This window comes from Cervus elaphus, chromosome 18, assembly GCF_910594005.1.
Source record: "Cervus elaphus chromosome 18, mCerEla1.1, whole genome shotgun sequence".
NCBI classification, from domain to species: domain Eukaryota; kingdom Metazoa; phylum Chordata; class Mammalia; order Artiodactyla; family Cervidae; genus Cervus; species Cervus elaphus.
Window position 1 is genome coordinate 74748723 of NC_057832.1, and position 16421 is coordinate 74765143.

Below are 16421 nucleotides of genomic sequence, written 5' to 3' on the forward strand. Positions count from 1 at the left end.
AGAATCCCTTGGACTGCAAGGAGATCAAACCTGTCAATCCTAAAGGAAATAAATCCTGAATATTCATCCAAGGAGCTGATGCTGAAGCTAAAATCCCAATACTTTGGCCACCTCATGCAAAGAGCCAACTCACTAGAAAAGATCGTGATGCTGGGCATGATTGAGGGCAGGAGGAGAAGGGGGTGACAGAGGATGAGATGGTTGGAAAGCATCACTGACTCAATGGAGATGAGTTTGAGCAAACTTCGGGAGATGGTGAAGGACTGGGAAGCCTGATGGGCTGCAGTCCATGGGGTCACAAAGCCTGACACAACTTAGCAACTAAACAACAACACCAAAAGTTGCAAGAAAGCAGAAATAACTTTCTTTGACAGAAAGACATTTTATTTGTGTTATCACTGGACACTCACTCAAGCTCCCTGCCCCACTTTCATTATTCTTCACTCATCTTGGCAAAACCAACTAGTAGGAGAATGGCAGGAACACTCTAAGGGTGTTTATTCCAAGTTCGTTTTCTCTCTCTCTTTCTTTCTTTGTCTTCCTTAAACTTGGAAGCCAAATTTGTCTCATTTGAAGAACGACTTGGTTGCAGGAGTGACTACTGTTTCATTCAAAGGTTGCATAATTTTTCTGTCAAGTCTCCTCCAGGCGGGCCCTGGAGACTCTGGCTTCCTGAGTATTACAGCACTATATCTCTGCAAAGTCCCCAGGAACTAGGAGGCCCAAAACTGCGAACAATGGGCGACTGGAGCCCAGGCGTTGTCCCTGGAAGGATAACAAGTCGGCCTCCAGTGGGGAACATTGCTAAACATTATACTCCATAGCTGAGATTGTTTTTCTTTTGCAGCTGAGCTTTTGAGAAACCCTTGGGAATTGCCCTGGGTTGAGTTGGATATTAGTGAAATTAATTCTCAGCTATTCAGGAGAAAGTTACTGTAGGTGGGTCATGCTAATTGCTCCAGGCAGAAAGAACTCCTGGCTATGTTGGGATTTGTAATAGAAGAATGATAAGTAAAGCAGCCAGAAGAGGAAGTGTGGAGGGCTGCTTTGTAGGAGTTTCATTGATTTAGCATCTGTAAGGAAAGTTTATTTTTTTTTAATTTTTCTTTTTTTATATTAGTGAACAGGAGAACATTCAAAACTAAGACAGATAGCAGCCAACTGGGAATGCTGTGCAGTTTGGAATAGCTTAGGCTGCTGTTCAATCATTTCCCCAAACAGGAAACCACAAAATGTTAGAGATTAAGGTCACTGGATCATTGGGAAAAGAGCATAACTTTGTCTGCAAAGTATTATGGTGGATTGTAAATGGGCCAAAATATAAGCATAAATCTTTCGTCTAAAAATGCAACAACAAAAATCCAGCCTTCTTGCAAAAGCTCAGTTTGCTTTCCTGTTGTTCTAAGAGACTGAAGCCTCCTCCTGTGGCATTTCTGTAGTTTTCCAAATAAGTAGAGGAGTAATTGGGGAAATAAAGAGAAATGCTTTGTATGGTCTGTCATCAATACGTGTGTTTCAGTTTGGATTTTTAAAAACTGTTAAAGTTTAGGTCAGAAATTGGCCCTTGTGTGATTTATTTTCAATCTTAAACTTTAATATAGGTGACAGTGAAAATATAACAAAATGCATATTTATATACATTTCTGCCCCAAACCCCTTCTTTCAAGTGTTCGGTTATATGCGTGCTAAGTTGCTTCAGCCGTGTCCGACTCTGTGCGACCCCATGGACTGTAGCCCGCCAGGCTCCTCTGTCCAAGGGATTCTCCAGGCAAGAGTCCTGGAGTGGGTTGCCAGTGCCTCCTCCAGGTTTGGTTGTGTAGGAACCATTAAAAGCACAGGTATCTTTTTCCTCCTTTGAGTGTCATGTGCCCCACCCGCCAACGTAACTCAAAGTCAAAATCTGAGTTTAGAGGCTGAGTTTTTAGATGAGTCAGCAAGTAAACTGGTCTGTAGATATCTATAGTTGACACAGTTGGTTGTTTTATATCTGCCTGGAAAATATTTATCCTTCAGAAGCATTTACCATGTAAAATAAGGATTAATCGTCATCTGATTGTGTTCTCTGGATTTTTCCTAGAGGGAGGTTTTCTCGCTAAGAAAAGTTAAATTATGAAGAAACTACTGACTTATGTACATGCAGAGCCTGAAAAGTTTATGCTTTGGAATGTTAAAATGAGTAGATTTGAGAAAGAGTAAAGTGAAATTGACTTTTTTTAACCCCTCTTTTTAAGGAAAGCTTAGAGAATGAAAGAGTAAACCTGCTTTTCTTCCTCTGATTATTTACTCTTTTGAAAAGTTTTTTAAAATCTAGGGTTATTAGGAGGACAGAGGGCACATCTTTTCATGTCTGTTCTTTGGTGCCCAATCCTTTGGCTCTCCATATGAAAATGAAAGTGAAAGTGAAAGTCAAGCGCTCAGTCGTGTCTGATTCTTTACTACCCCTTGGACTACACAGCCCATGGAATTCTCCAGGCGAGAATACTGGAGTGGGTAGCTGTTCCCTTCTCCAGGGGATCTTCTCAACCCAGGGATCGACCCAGGTCTCTCACATTGCATGCGGATTCTTTGCCAGTTGAGCCACCAGGCTAAATAGAAATTTCATGAGAGCAGATTAAGCAAATACTTGCCATGTATAAGTGAGCACATACTCCTTTCTCTCACTCAGACAAAAGGCCACTTCTCTTCCATTTCAGGTGGAAATGAGACTTAGCTGCCTATGGATCCAGGAAGGAAATAAAATAAATGAGTAGTGTTGGACTGAGATATACTGATCTTTCTTTTCTATCCATGACAGAGACATGGATACAGAGGAATATTTTTTTCTCTTCTAAGAACAACAATAACATAAGCATTGAATAAATGACAGCTGCTCTTGTGCCTCTGTTGGGGGTGGAGGAAGACACTCGGGAAGGGGGAGGACTGTGTCTTAGGGGGACAACTACTGCCCAATCTTTGCCCCTAGTAGCCAGGTGGAAATATGGGCCAGTGTGGTCCGGTCTCCTAGTATTTAAATGCCAGCATCTAATTACAAAAACAACACCACTACCCTGGGGACTAGATGAATATATATGCAAGCTAAATGTAGGCCCCTGGCAGCTAATTTAAAACTTTTGCACTCCACTATGAAAGTTTATTTTTCAGATTATTCTTGATATAAAGTAAAAACATGAATGAAGCCTTGCTTTTCAGGTTACAGAATATTTTTACAACTTGTATCACATTTGGTCCTCCCAAGAAATAGGATATTCCATTTCACAGAAGAAAAAAACTAAGGCTTAGAATGGATAGATGACATCAGTAGCCCAGGCTTTGGGAAGCTGAGCCAGGTCTGGAGCTCAAGGCTCCTTTCTGCAGGTGTCCTAATAACTTTTATAAGCCCCTGATGTTTGTTTCATCAAATTGATGATTTCGTGCAGTTATGTTAGAACTCCCACATCCTAAGAGTTATTCTAACTCTTACTTACATCCTAAATCACAATTATAATTCACAGGCAACATCTCACTTGGAAATAATGAAGCTATTTGAATAGCTATGTTGAATTTTTCTAATGTGATGATAATAATAATGGCCAGCATTAACTGAACACTTACTATCTGCCTGGGATATGGAGAGCTTTACATGCATTATGTTATGTCATTCTCCCAATGACCTTCCCTCATAGATGTTTCTCTTCTATCCATTTTACAAAGGAGGAAACTGAGCTCTAGACAGGCTAAGTAACTTAAGATAATCTTGCTAGTAAGTGGCAGAGCTCAGTTCATACCCAGCCACAGGGCCTGTGCTCATAATTCTAAACATGTATCCTTCATTCCAAAGAGTCATGCTTACATTTAAGTGTGCTTCTTGCATGTGTAATTACAAATAAATAACAGACTACCTGTTCCGTGTCCTCTGAGTAAGGGGTGGTGGTAGTGTGGAAGAAGGGTTGGGAGCACACAGTTTGGGTTTAGGCAGATCTGAACTTGAATCCATGTCACCAGTTGGCTCACTTCCCTACACCTCTGTCCCTTTGTTCCTAAAATGAAAAAATAAGACCTGCCTTTGAGGGATATTGTGAAATCACGGATGTAAAATGCTTAGCACAGTTCCTGCAGCCTCATGAGAAGAATGAGAGCATTCTACTATTAATATTATGCCAAAATGTCCCATTAAAAGCTATATTCTTAACCATACTTTTCTAGCATTTTTAAGTATGGGGGAATTCCTTGGGATCTTGAATCCCATGCTACAAAATTAAGGATTCTTTTCAAAGGGTAATTTATAGACTTATGGCTCTGACTATCAAGAAAAGACTGCCGAGACACCATGCCCAATGTGTGTAAAATTAGTCCTGAAAGGCATGTTATTTCATGTATTTGAGTTCGTAGAGTTCAGGTTTACCCTGGCTGGGTTCCCTCCTTCTGTCGGCCTTTGTCAGAAAGAGTGAAATTGGCAACCAAGTATTCGACACAGAAAGACCATCTGAATACTCTGAAGGTTTGTTTTAGAAGTGTTTCTTTGAGTCAGTCTTCCAAGTCATTATCACATTATCAGCCTAGTTGCAAAGGAGGAAGACTCTATTTACCTAACTCCCCCAATTTGTGTCCTGTGCTGTGCTTAGAACCCTGCTCACGTTTTCTCACTAATTCTCACTGCAGTAAGACGTATGTCTTACATCTGCACGTCCAGAAAAGGGGACCATGGCTCGCTGAGGGTGAGCCGTGTGTCCAGGGACTCCCAGCCACTTCATGCTGTGGTGTGTGAGGCACGGGTCCAGTGATGTGTGAGTTTGGATTTCATGCTTTTAGCAACAGCAGCAACTCTGGTTACTTGAAGCACAAAAGGAACTGATCAGAAGACAGGATATGTCACAGAATTCATGGACAAACCAAAGAACTGGCATGAGGAAAGATAGGGGCCAGGGAAAATTCTGGGAATCAGGGTAGCAAAATTAATGGACAGACTCATCAGGGACCCTTGTGTCACTACTGACAATCCAAAGTCTAGGGAAAGAGCATTTGAGGGTCCTAGCTTAGGGCACATGCTCATCCCTTGCATGGAGGAGGAAGGACGCTGATTGACAGCCTTGACTAGCCTCGCTTGAGGGAAAGGCAGTACAGTTACCAGGAGACAGGCGAGTGGACCTAAGCAAGCCAAAATGGCAGACAGTCACTATACAGCATCACAGAATCCTTTAAAGAATGCAGTTGACTATACCCTGTAAGTGTTGGTACGTCCTATGGGGTATTGGCACTATGCAAGAGCTGTGGGTGGACCAGTGGCTAGGAGCGCTCCATTCTCCACAAGCCGAGGTTCTTCCATAGCTGCTTAATCACGGCCACTCCCTGCAACAGAAGTGAAGTGTCTGTCAGCAGCTGAGTAACGTCCTTGCACACATCCTGGTTCATAGAGCCAAAGTTACAGAGAGGTGTTGGACAAACAGGCTTGAGATTGTTTCTAAGCTGGACCTGTGAACTATATCTCCTCCCCCACTGACTTTTCTACAGCTTGAGTAGCACTAGACACAGATCTGTGGGGAGTCAGTAAATGCTTGTCGGTTTGTAGGAATTTAGTTCCTGTCTTATGGTGTTCGAGAAAGAAATTTGGAAGATGGGGATCTAGGATGCTTTCTGGCACCTCGCTGTGTCCCAGTAAAGTGAGACCTCCACTTTATGGTAAAGTGGAGGTGGGCCTTGTAATACTTCTCATCCCCACCTTGTGAAGCTGGATAAGAATAAAGCCATTATACACATGAAAGCACTTTGAAAAGTAATGAACATAATGAAAATGATTTTATCATCTATTCCTATTAAAAAAAAGAGAGATATGCTTGTCATCCAGATCACCTATTGCCATCTCTTGTAAATGTTTGAATCCTGCAATGAGTTTTTAAGATCATCTCTTGATTGGTGGCTCAGATGATAAAAAATCTGCCTGCAATGCAAGAGACCCAGGTTCGATCCCTGGGTTGGGAAGATCCCCTGGAGAAGGGAATGGCAAGCCACTCCAGTATTCTGGCCTGGAGAATCCCATGGACAGAGGGGCCTGGTGGGCTACCATCCATGCGGTCACAAAGAGTCGGACACAGCTGAGCAAAGAACACTTTCACTTTCACTGCATGATTGAACTAAAGTTATGCTGTTTACCTAGTTGTCATGAAAAAAATTAACTGATATCTGGTAACACTTGAGTCAGCAGAAATTATTCCTCAATAAAACATATCTTTTTGCCAAACTGAGGTGCCCAAACTCTTAGTGTTATTGTGTTCTTTTAATTTTTTCATTATGGAAGCATCCTAACCACATATACCCTCCAAACCTAGAAAAGAGTCAAGTTAAATCACTCATACTTTGATTACCTTAACTGCTGGTTTTTTTTTTTTTTGTATTCTTTTCCCAAGTTTGAAGCATCTTTTTAAAATGTAGTAATTATAGAGCTTCTGCATAGAGTAATTATGGGCTTCCCCGGTGGCTCAGATAGTAAAGAATCTGCCTGCAATGTGGGAGACCTGGGTTCGATCACTGGGTTGGGAAGATCCCTTGGAAGAGGACATGACAACCTACTCCAGTATTCTTGCCTGGAGAACCCCATGGACAAAAGGAGCCTGGTGGGCTACAGTCCATGGGGTTGCAAAGAGTCGGACATGACTGAGCGACTAAGAATACACAATTATAGAGCAGCAACAGTGGGATCATAGTTTTTCATTGGTTTTTTAATAAGAAGTATTTTTTCATGTCTTTGCATCACCATCAATTTCAACAAACTAACCAGTAAGACATGTAGTAAAAGAGAAGAAAATTCTCTAAAAGGAATGGCTCTGCTCTTTCACTGGGGCCTCACAGCTGACCAGAAAGGAAAGTGAGGACACCGGCTATTCAGGGGTGCTGCCTGCTATGTCCCTGGAAACCTACTCCACCAGCGCTTTCCCTGCCCCTTGTTTTGTGAGTCACTTCTGATTAGGGAAGTGTAGCTAAAAGCTGCATTCATTTCTGTCTCCTCCTCTCAATCTTTAGACCCTGTTGCTTAAAATACCAGCAAGCCTCAGGGGAAGGTTTACCCCAGACTGTCCCAGTTTTAGCCTGCAAACCCTGCATCCTGGGAAACTCCTCCATCCTGGGCAAACTGGGAAAGCAGATCACCCACCAGGAAGAAGTGGGCGAATGTGTGCACATCCTTCATCAGTGGCCAACCCGCTGGGGCTTAAGCCTGACTGTCCCAGCACTTCTCTGGCTCTCAGGATGTGGGTGGCCAACACGTGCCCTCTGACTTCAGGACCACCCACCCCTGTGCTACACCCACCTGGCTTCTCAGATCACTGTCACCGGATCTGGGGATCTCTCGCCCACTCACACAGCCCTGGAGGCACCCAACTGGGATATTCCTGTGGGGGCTAAAGAGAGTAAATATGACATTTAGATAAAAATGGCAGCTCTGAAATTCTTAAATTTAAGGCAGCGTTAAATGTCAGCTCTGAAATCACTTCGCTTGATCGTTATTAGTCTGATTTCTTGTTGTTGTTGTTATATTTGACTTATGTGCCCTATAGAAGTTAAAAATGTTTTCCTTGCTTTTTTGCAAAGGAAGAATTTCCATTTGCCCTGCACAGTAGGCCTTCTGCACATCACATGCATGCACAAAATTATGCAGTCCGGCCCTTTACTTCCTTACTCTGGAGAGTTTGTACTCTTATTTAAGATGAGTCTGGAGAACAACAGAAACGGCTCAGGGTTGGGCTTTGTTTCTGTTCAGTTCAACAAATGTGTACGTATCACTCTGTTTTTGCTGTAGCCTGTGGATTTTGCTATCATCCCTCAAAACTGAAGATTCAAATCTATTTCAATAAATGCCCTGATAAAGTAAGGTAGCAAGTGACACTCACGGTACAGGCTTCACACGATGGTGACAAAGAGCAAAAATGGCTAGGTACACGTGTGTGTGTGCTAAGCAGCATCTTTTCATTGATTTCTAGCAGAAGAATTACTTTATAAAAGATTGTATTCATTAATCAGCTATAATCAGCCCTTCCGAGAATGGTGAAGTATTTAAGCCTTGTTTGCTGGTACAGATCATATGTAATTGTTTCCATATTGTTGGTAAAGCAGCGGTGGGGGTTTTGCATGGGCCATAAGTACTCAAGGTCTTTGAGGCAATTTCTTTGTATAAACAATGCAAATTTTTATTGCTATAGTTGAATTTTTTAAAGAGGCTTTAAATCCATCAGGTTTTTTTTTTTTTTTTTTTTTTGAGGGGAGGGGCTCTTCATAGGAGAGTGGAGGTGGTGATGGTGACTGAATAACATGAAAGACCCTGTGTTCTTATAGGGGAGGCCCAGGGCCCTTTCATCTCAGGCTGAATCCTGGCCCACTGCTGCTTAAGGATTTGGAGTGTGTAAAAGTCCTGGGCTTTTTAATTATGTGTAAGCCTTTTAAGACGCCTGTACCAGGAGAGCACAGATGGAAACATATGCAGTGTAACATTTTATATCCAATTTGAGGATTCGACCAGAGGTCCTGACTTGAGTCAAAACAGAGCTTCCACATGGATGAAAGGTAGCATGGAGTTGAAGAAAATCTCTTTGTTGGTGGTGGAGTGACAATACCTCATGAGTATCAACGATTGCAAAAAAATAGCCTAAGAAGAATAGAAGACAAAAGGGGAAATTATTCAGATCTCCACCAGCGAAATTAATCAACTCGATTCCTTTTTTAAAAGTTTTGTTCCATATTTGTAAATAAATGTATCAATGATATATATATATAATAATTGTGACATATATTTGGCATTCAGCTTTCTTTTTTCATTTAACTTTTAAAACTATTTGTGTGTTTGTTTTAGTATTTATTTTGCTGTGCTGGGTCTTTATTGCTGCTTGGGCTTTTCTCTAGTTGAGGAAAGTGGGGGCTACTTCTAGTTACAGTGCTCAGATTTCTCTCTGTGATGGCTTCTCTTGTTTGGGAACACGGGCTCTGGGGCCTGATAGCTTCAGCAGCTGTGGCTCCTGGGCTCTAGAGCACAGACTCAATAGTCATAGCCGATGGGCTCGGCTGCTCCACAGCATGTGGGATCTTCCTGGGTCAAGGATTGAACCCATGTCTCCTGCACTAGCAGGTGGATTCTTTACCACTGGGCCACCAGGGAAGCCCAGCATTCAGGTTCCATACTTAATATTATATGATAAGTATTTTCCACACTGCTTCATGGTTTAGTGAGACAGTTGAAGTGGCTTTGCAATATCCCATATAACATCTGTACCATGGTTATTTAACTACTCACTAATATGGAACTTTTAGACTGTGTTCAAATTTGTCTTTATAAAAATTCAATGAATTTGGTTAATTTTTTTTCAATTTCTTTGGGTTTATTTTCATAGAACTTATTCCACAAACTGGGATTAAGTCTGAACATTTTAAAGTCTTTGCATTAAACAGTGACCGTTGCTTTCCTGAAGAGTAGTACCATTGTACACTGTCCCCAGTAGCTTCACAGCGTTGGGTATTATCTGAATTCTTGTTCAAGCAACTAAAACGTTTGGGAAGAAAAGAGTTGCCTCAGAGTTTCCCCTACAATACCCATCAACTTGGCTTAAAAATGTATTCTAGGCATTTTGAAGGACATTCCTCATTGTTGACAAATGGCTATCATATTTAAGAATGGAGGCCTTTGGAAGGACATGGCAGACACTGCTGCCTCCAACAAATAAGAGACTTGAGGCACCTGCGTCTATCTGTCTGCCTCAGAAAATTATAGTTGCCACTGAAATGCAGGAGGGGAAAGGAATATGGATTAGCATCAGCTGACAGAATTCCCAGCTTGCCAGCTGCTGCAGGGCCTGAAAGTGAGGATAATGAAATGCAGGCTTCATGAAAGTCCTAGAGTGTAGTATTCCTTAGTTCCACTGAAATGTAATCACAGTCTTCTTCCTTTACATGTTACTGCTAAGTCACTTCAGTCATGTCCGACCCTGTGCGACCCCATAGATGGCAGCCCACCAGGCTCCCCCGTCCTTGGGATTCTCCAGGCAAGAACACTGGAGTGGGTTTCTTCCTTCACATAGCCACAAGTAAAACCTATAGCGCCGGGTAATATAGCACAAATGCTTTTGCATTTGTAGAGGTATACATAGAGGTATACATGAAGATTCCTATGAAGAACCAAACTTTTGGAAGAATGCAATGGTTGAGACAACGTTGAGTTTATTTCAGGTTGTTGGTATTTGTAACCAACTGGAAGAAAATGACCCTACGACCCTACTGAGTTCCTGGGCTGGCCTCTCTGAGCAGTACATCAGAGGAGCTTACATCCCCTTTTGTGTCTCATGTGCATTATCAGTACCTAGACACATGACTGGCTTCCCCTGCTGAATCCTTCATTTGCCCATGGCTTGATTTCGTTTCAGGTTCTAATCTACAATGGCCAGCTGGATGTCATTGTGGCAGCTTCCCTAACAGAGCGCTCCTTGATGGCCGTGGACTGGAAAGGATCTCAGAAATACAAGAAAGCAGAAAAAAAAGTTTGGAGGATTCTTAAATCTGATCCTGAAGTGGCTGGTTATGTACGGCAAGTGGATAACTTCTGTCAGGTATGAAAATGCTTCTGGGCATGCAGATTGTGGAAATGGGATGGTGGGATTGAAACTGAAGCCCAAGAGACTTCCTCAGTGATCCAGTGGTTAAGACTCCATGCTTCCACTGCAGGGAGCACAGGTTTGATCCTTGTTTGGGGAACTAAGATCCTACATGCAACTTGGCATGGCCAAAAAATCAAGCAATAAAACAGAGGGTATATACGAGAGGAATTAGACTTATGGGGAAAAAAGCCTGAAAACCCATTAAGGCATGGTCAACCTTAAGCAAAGACGTACAACAGCCAAAATACATGTCCCTCCTCTCCACAGAGAAGGATGGTCTCAGTTCATATTAAAGTACAAATACTCCATGTTAAGACAAAAGTTGACAGACACAGGTGTAGGTATTATTTAAGAGATAAGGTGACAATGAAAAATATAAAGTCTGTGTGCTTAGCTGCTCAGTCATGTCTGACTCTTTGCGACCCCATGGACTGTAGCCCCCCAGTCTCCTTTGTCATGGGGATTCTCCAGGCAAGAATACTGGAGTAGGTTGTCATGCCCTCCTCCAGGGAATCTTCCCAACCCAGGGATCGAACCCAGGTCTCCCACATTGCAGGAGGATTCTGGTGGGCTACAGTCCATTGGGTCACAAAGAGTTGGGCACAACTGAGTGACTAACACACACATTTTCAGAAATAGTTAACTCTAAAGTCAGATTCCAAAATATTGGACAAGTGGATGCTCTTCAGTTGCAGAAAATAATCTGGACTTAATTTTTCTTGTCTGTTTATCCCTAAAAATTTTTAAGTTTTTTGAATTGAATTCAAAAATTTTTTAAAAAGAAAAAATCAACAATTTCAACACCTGAAATTGCATTTTAACTGATGCCTTTGTACACAGGTAAAATTTTGTACATAAGTTTAACAGTGAAATGTGAGATTGATTCTGCTTTGGTACTTTAAAAAATCTTATTGAGTTATAACATAGAAAAGTTAACAAGTCACAAAACAGGTAAATGAAATTTCACAAAGTGAGCATATACATATGACAGTCACCCAGATAAAGAAATAAAATAGAACCAATGCCTGTTGTCCCACAGTCACTACCCCCTCCTCTCCAAGGTAACCACTGTCCTGACTTCTTGTGGCCTAGATTATTTTTGCAAGTTTTTGAATTTTTATAAATGGACACATTCAGTTTGTACTCTTTCCTGTGTGGTATTTTTGCTCAGCTTTATGTGCATGAGATTTATTTATACTCTTTTTTATGGCAATTTGATCCTTTTTCCTGCTATGCCTAGGAGTTTGAATGTCAGACATTAGACAGGTCAAGTTATGGAGAGTTTGAGCTTTTGGCTGATGATATTTACCTTCAAAGAGATTTTGATTTGCTTCTGTCAGGCAATTAGAATACAGACAAGTACCTTTATCAAGTCTGGAATTGAGTGTATTTAAAACTGTATTTTAGCTGGCCTATTTCCATGGCCCTAAATTGACATTTGTGGTATTAACCAGGGGCTCTACCCTTTGGCAGAGCACGAACACCAATATTTGTTTCCCAAAGCTCCTTTCAAGTTTCCAGTCTCTTAACTACCACTTTATGCTTGGTTTTGTCACCTCTTGGCCCCTGAATCAACCTTTGCTTTGGTGCAGACAGGGTCAGAGAATGTCACACTCAGCTTGTTGTGCACATGTGCACAAAGAAACCTTTCCCTTAGTCTCTGCAACCTGTCAATATGTTGTATCGTGTGGAAAGAAGGAATTAAGGCTACATATGGAAATAAGGTTGCTAATCATCTGACCTGGAGATGGGGAGATTATTCCGGATTATCCAGATCAGCCCAATATAATCACAAAGATCCTGATAAGTGAACGAGGGAAGAGGTGAGTCAGTTTTGAAGGTGCTGCACTGCTGTATTTGAAGGAAGGACCATGGTCTAAGGCATGCAGGCCACCTCTGGAAAACTAGAAAACACAAAGAAACAGATTCTCCCCTAGAGTCTCCAGAAGCAAGGGAACCCTGGCAGCATCTTAGTTAGTTTGCAGCTATCTGCAAGCAGGGAAGAGAACCCTCACCAGAAACCCAATCAACTAGCACCTTGATCTTGGACTTCCCAGACACCAAAACTGTGAGAAATTTCTGTGGTTTAAGCCACTCAGTCTACAGTAGTCTCATAGGATTATTGAGGGGACTTAATAAGCTAAGCAACTTAAAGCAGCCCCTGACTCACAAGAAATATTTGCTAGTATTATTATTACTGTGGATCACATAAGGATGTATATAACAAAAGGGAAATCATAAATAGTAAAAATCAAGATCAGAGAAAATGTTTGATATTTTCCCTTAGAGGAAATCAACCCTTAGAGGAAAGTTGGGATATTATTGTTCAGATTATTAAAGGCAAACAACGCATGCCGAGAGGCCAGGGCATAATGCTGGGCATGTCTTTGCCCCCATCTGCTGCACCGCTTTATGATGAGAATCCCACCAGGCACACTCAGCATGTCCTCCACAACCTCTGATGGCCGTCTCAGCCACCTGCTATCTTATGTCCCCCAGACCAGCATTATGAATGCCTCTGGTGCCTGGCATCACACACGTGTCCTGCTCAGCACCGTGCATGGAATGCCCAGCTTGGGGGGTGAGACTGGGGCTGCAGGGCGGCCTGGGCCTCAGAGGTGGGAAGAGGGATGTTGACCTTCACTCAGAAACTTGTGGCAAATATCACACTGAGCCCGCTGACTCCTCTGGTGAATGCAAAACACATTGAGAGATTAAACGGCACTCCTCCGACTGCCAAGAACTGGGTAACAAAAGAAGCGAGGCCCACATGTGTTTGTGATAGAAGTGTTTTACCGCACGGCGAGGGGGCTGCATTTTATGTAGGTGATTTTACAACGCTGGCAGCGCTCCTCTCCCCTAATGCCTCCACGTAGGATTGGGGGTGGCTTGTGGAGGTGGGGGAGGGCGGGCAAGAAGGGTGGAAAAGAGCTCCGATGTTCACAAAGGCATTCTCTGTGGATTAGGGATACCGTTCAAATGTCAGGCGTCTGATAATGAAAAAACCGGGCGTCAGCCATGGACGCAGCTTTTTAGCATTTGACACACAAAACAGAAGCATGTGTCTGTGTCTGCCAAGAGAGAAACCTCGCTCTCTGCCAAACTCCACAGCTCTTCATTTAAAAATTGAAACCAAAGTAGACTTGTCTCTGAATGGTTCCTTAAAATGTCCACTTAGAGGAGTGACGGCTCTGCCAGGAGAGCGACAAGGTACTGAGATGAGGGAGCATTTCTCCATCAAGGGATGCCTAGGGAAACCAACCAGCTCCTTCCACCCCTCAGAGATCAGATGAAGAACAAGTCTTCGGGTTGCCCTTTGCTGCTCTAGCTGCTTCTATCTGAACTGTTCTAAGAATCAGACTCTCTCTTGTTACATCATCTGCGAAGTAATGGGCTTTTTCAGCCTCAGTTTGTTCATCTGTAAATTACAAGATTTGAACTGAGTTATTTCTAAAGTGAAAGTGTTAGTCATTCAGTCATGTCCAACTCTTTGCAACCCCATGGGCTGTAGCCTGCCAGGCTTCTCTATCCAGGAGATTCTCCAGGCAAGAATACTGGAGTGGGTTTGCCATTTCCTTCTCCAGAGGATCTTCCCTCCCCAGGGATCGAACTTGGGTCTCCTGCATTGCAGACAGATTTTTCACCATCTGAGCTACAAGGAAGATATCTTTAAAGAAAGATCTGAAATAGATTTTTCATTAATGTCCAGAGAGGCTCAGTTTGCAAGCATTATAGAATAGATGGTGGCCTTCGGAGAGAGAGAGTGTGCGTGTGTGTGTGTGTGTGTGTGTGTGTGTGTGTGTGAGACTCAATAGCATTACAGCATAGATCAAAGGTATAATCCTCTCTCTGCTTGGCTGGTGACAATCCATGTCCATCACTGTCAGACCACCCTGCTGCACCTTTTGGGGTCTTTCTCTGCCTTTCTCCAGATGTCCCAGCTGCTGGTCATGATCTGTTTTGATATAATCACTGCTTTTGAAATGCAGGATGTTTTTGTTCTTACATCATTGAATCATCAACTCCAAACATGCCAAGATGCCACATTTATAAATATAACATTTTCATCAGAATAATAACACTGATGAATTCTTTAAAAACAGCTTTCTAGAAAAAACTTCACGAAGCTACATTTTCTGGGGGAAAAAAGCATTTTTTTATATCTTTATTTCACTGAAAATATTTTTATGGAGAATAATTATTTTTCATGTAGAAATTGAAGACATGAGTCAGCTTTCATTCCTGTGCAATCATAGTGAGCGTAGTTTCTTCTACCATGAATTTTGCATTATTTCCAACAAGTCTCTTTTTCCTGATTGCAACTTGAGGTATCATAATTTTTGTTTTCATTATCAGTATCAGCTTAGGTTATTCAATAAATAATTTTCTCTATCCTGTAGGTAGCATTTTCCAGCTGGAGCAAATTTTAGATCTCACTTTCCAGGTGGAGAAACTAAAGCCTAGAGGTTAAATGACTGTCCCAAAGTCCCATACCCATTTCATGTCTGAAATTAGATTCGATTTCTGGTCCCCTGGCTTCCAGCTCAGTAGTTTTCTACTTCACAAGGGCACTCACCTCTGGAATGATGGACTGGCAGCAGTAAGCTAGTACGCTTGAAACTGGAGCCTGCACGCACATCTGCCATAATTAAAGCAGGCCTGAGAAAGAATGTATTTTACTTCTAGTGTTAGTTCTTGAGTTACATACATGTGCCTTTCTATAGACAGAGTATCAGGGATTTTTTTAAAAGGTAGGTGGTGCTTAGTAGGTGGTGAGGCAAGGCTCATCCAGTGTTAAGAAGGGTTATAGATTTACCTGGGGAGTTTGTATTTTAGTAAAAGAATCAACCCTGAAATTGGCTAAAATGAGCAGAGGAGAAGCATAGTGGGCAGAGCCTCAGAATGGGGGCATACAGAGCAGGGCACAGGTGGAGTGCACAGCCTGGTTTTTATTCTGGTGCCTGGAGGGTGAAAGCTGGGAGAGACACTGGAAAGGGATCATGGAGCCTCGACAGTGGGCAAAGGGGTGAGTGTTCCATTGTTTTAAGCAGTAGGAGGGGTGGGAATTGAAGAATTTTTTTTCCAATTTTTTTTATTGTGATAAAATATATATTGAAAACTTGCCATCGTAACCATTTTTAAATGTACAGTTGAGTGGTATTAAGTGCATACATATGATTATGTACCATCCATCTCTACAGCTCTTTTCTTCTTGTAAAGCTGCTGCTGCTGCTAAGTCGCTTCAGTCATGTCCGACTCTGTGCGACCCCATAGACGGCAGCCCACTAGGCTCCCCCATCCCTGGGATTCTCCAGGCAAGAACACTGAAGTGCGATGCCATTTCCTTCTCCGCTTGTAAAGCTGAAACTCTGTAATTATCAACACCAGCTCCCCATTCCTCCTTCCCCAGTCCTTGGCAATCACCATTCTACCCCATCTCTAAGAATTTGAGTGCTCTAAGCATCTCATGTAAGTGGAAGCATACAGTGTTTGTTGCCGTGGAAGATAATTAAGCACATTTTCAAAGCTTTGGAAAGTTTAAATTGGCAGCAATAGGATAAATTCAGGGCAGAAATAGGTCAGAGAAGAAGGAAAGTGAAGTGAAAGTGAAAAGTCTCTGGAATTTTCCAGGCCAGAGCACTGCAGTTGGTAGCCTTTCCCTTCTCCAGGGGATCTTCCCAACACAGGGATCGAACCCAGGTCCCCCGCATTGCAGGCGGATTCTTTACCAGTTGAGCCACCAGGGAAGCCCCAGAGAATAGAAGAGTCATGTTAGGAGCTGTACTGGAAGGAAGTTCTTCATCTGCCTCCTGA

General features: G+C 42.4%; 1 protein-coding gene across 6 annotated transcripts in view; it reads left to right on the plus strand.

Annotated features, from left to right (window-relative positions):
* Nucleotides 1-16421, plus strand: part of CPVL (carboxypeptidase vitellogenic like) — a 125483-nt gene that overhangs the window by 92380 nt on the left and 16682 nt on the right. For all 6 annotated transcript variants that reach the window (XM_043872676.1, XM_043872673.1, XM_043872675.1 and 3 more), the window contains one exon: nt 10377-10559. In XM_043872676.1, the coding sequence (XP_043728611.1) occupies nt 10377-10559 (183 nt within the window). The remainder of the gene's footprint in view (nt 1-10376; nt 10560-16421) is intronic.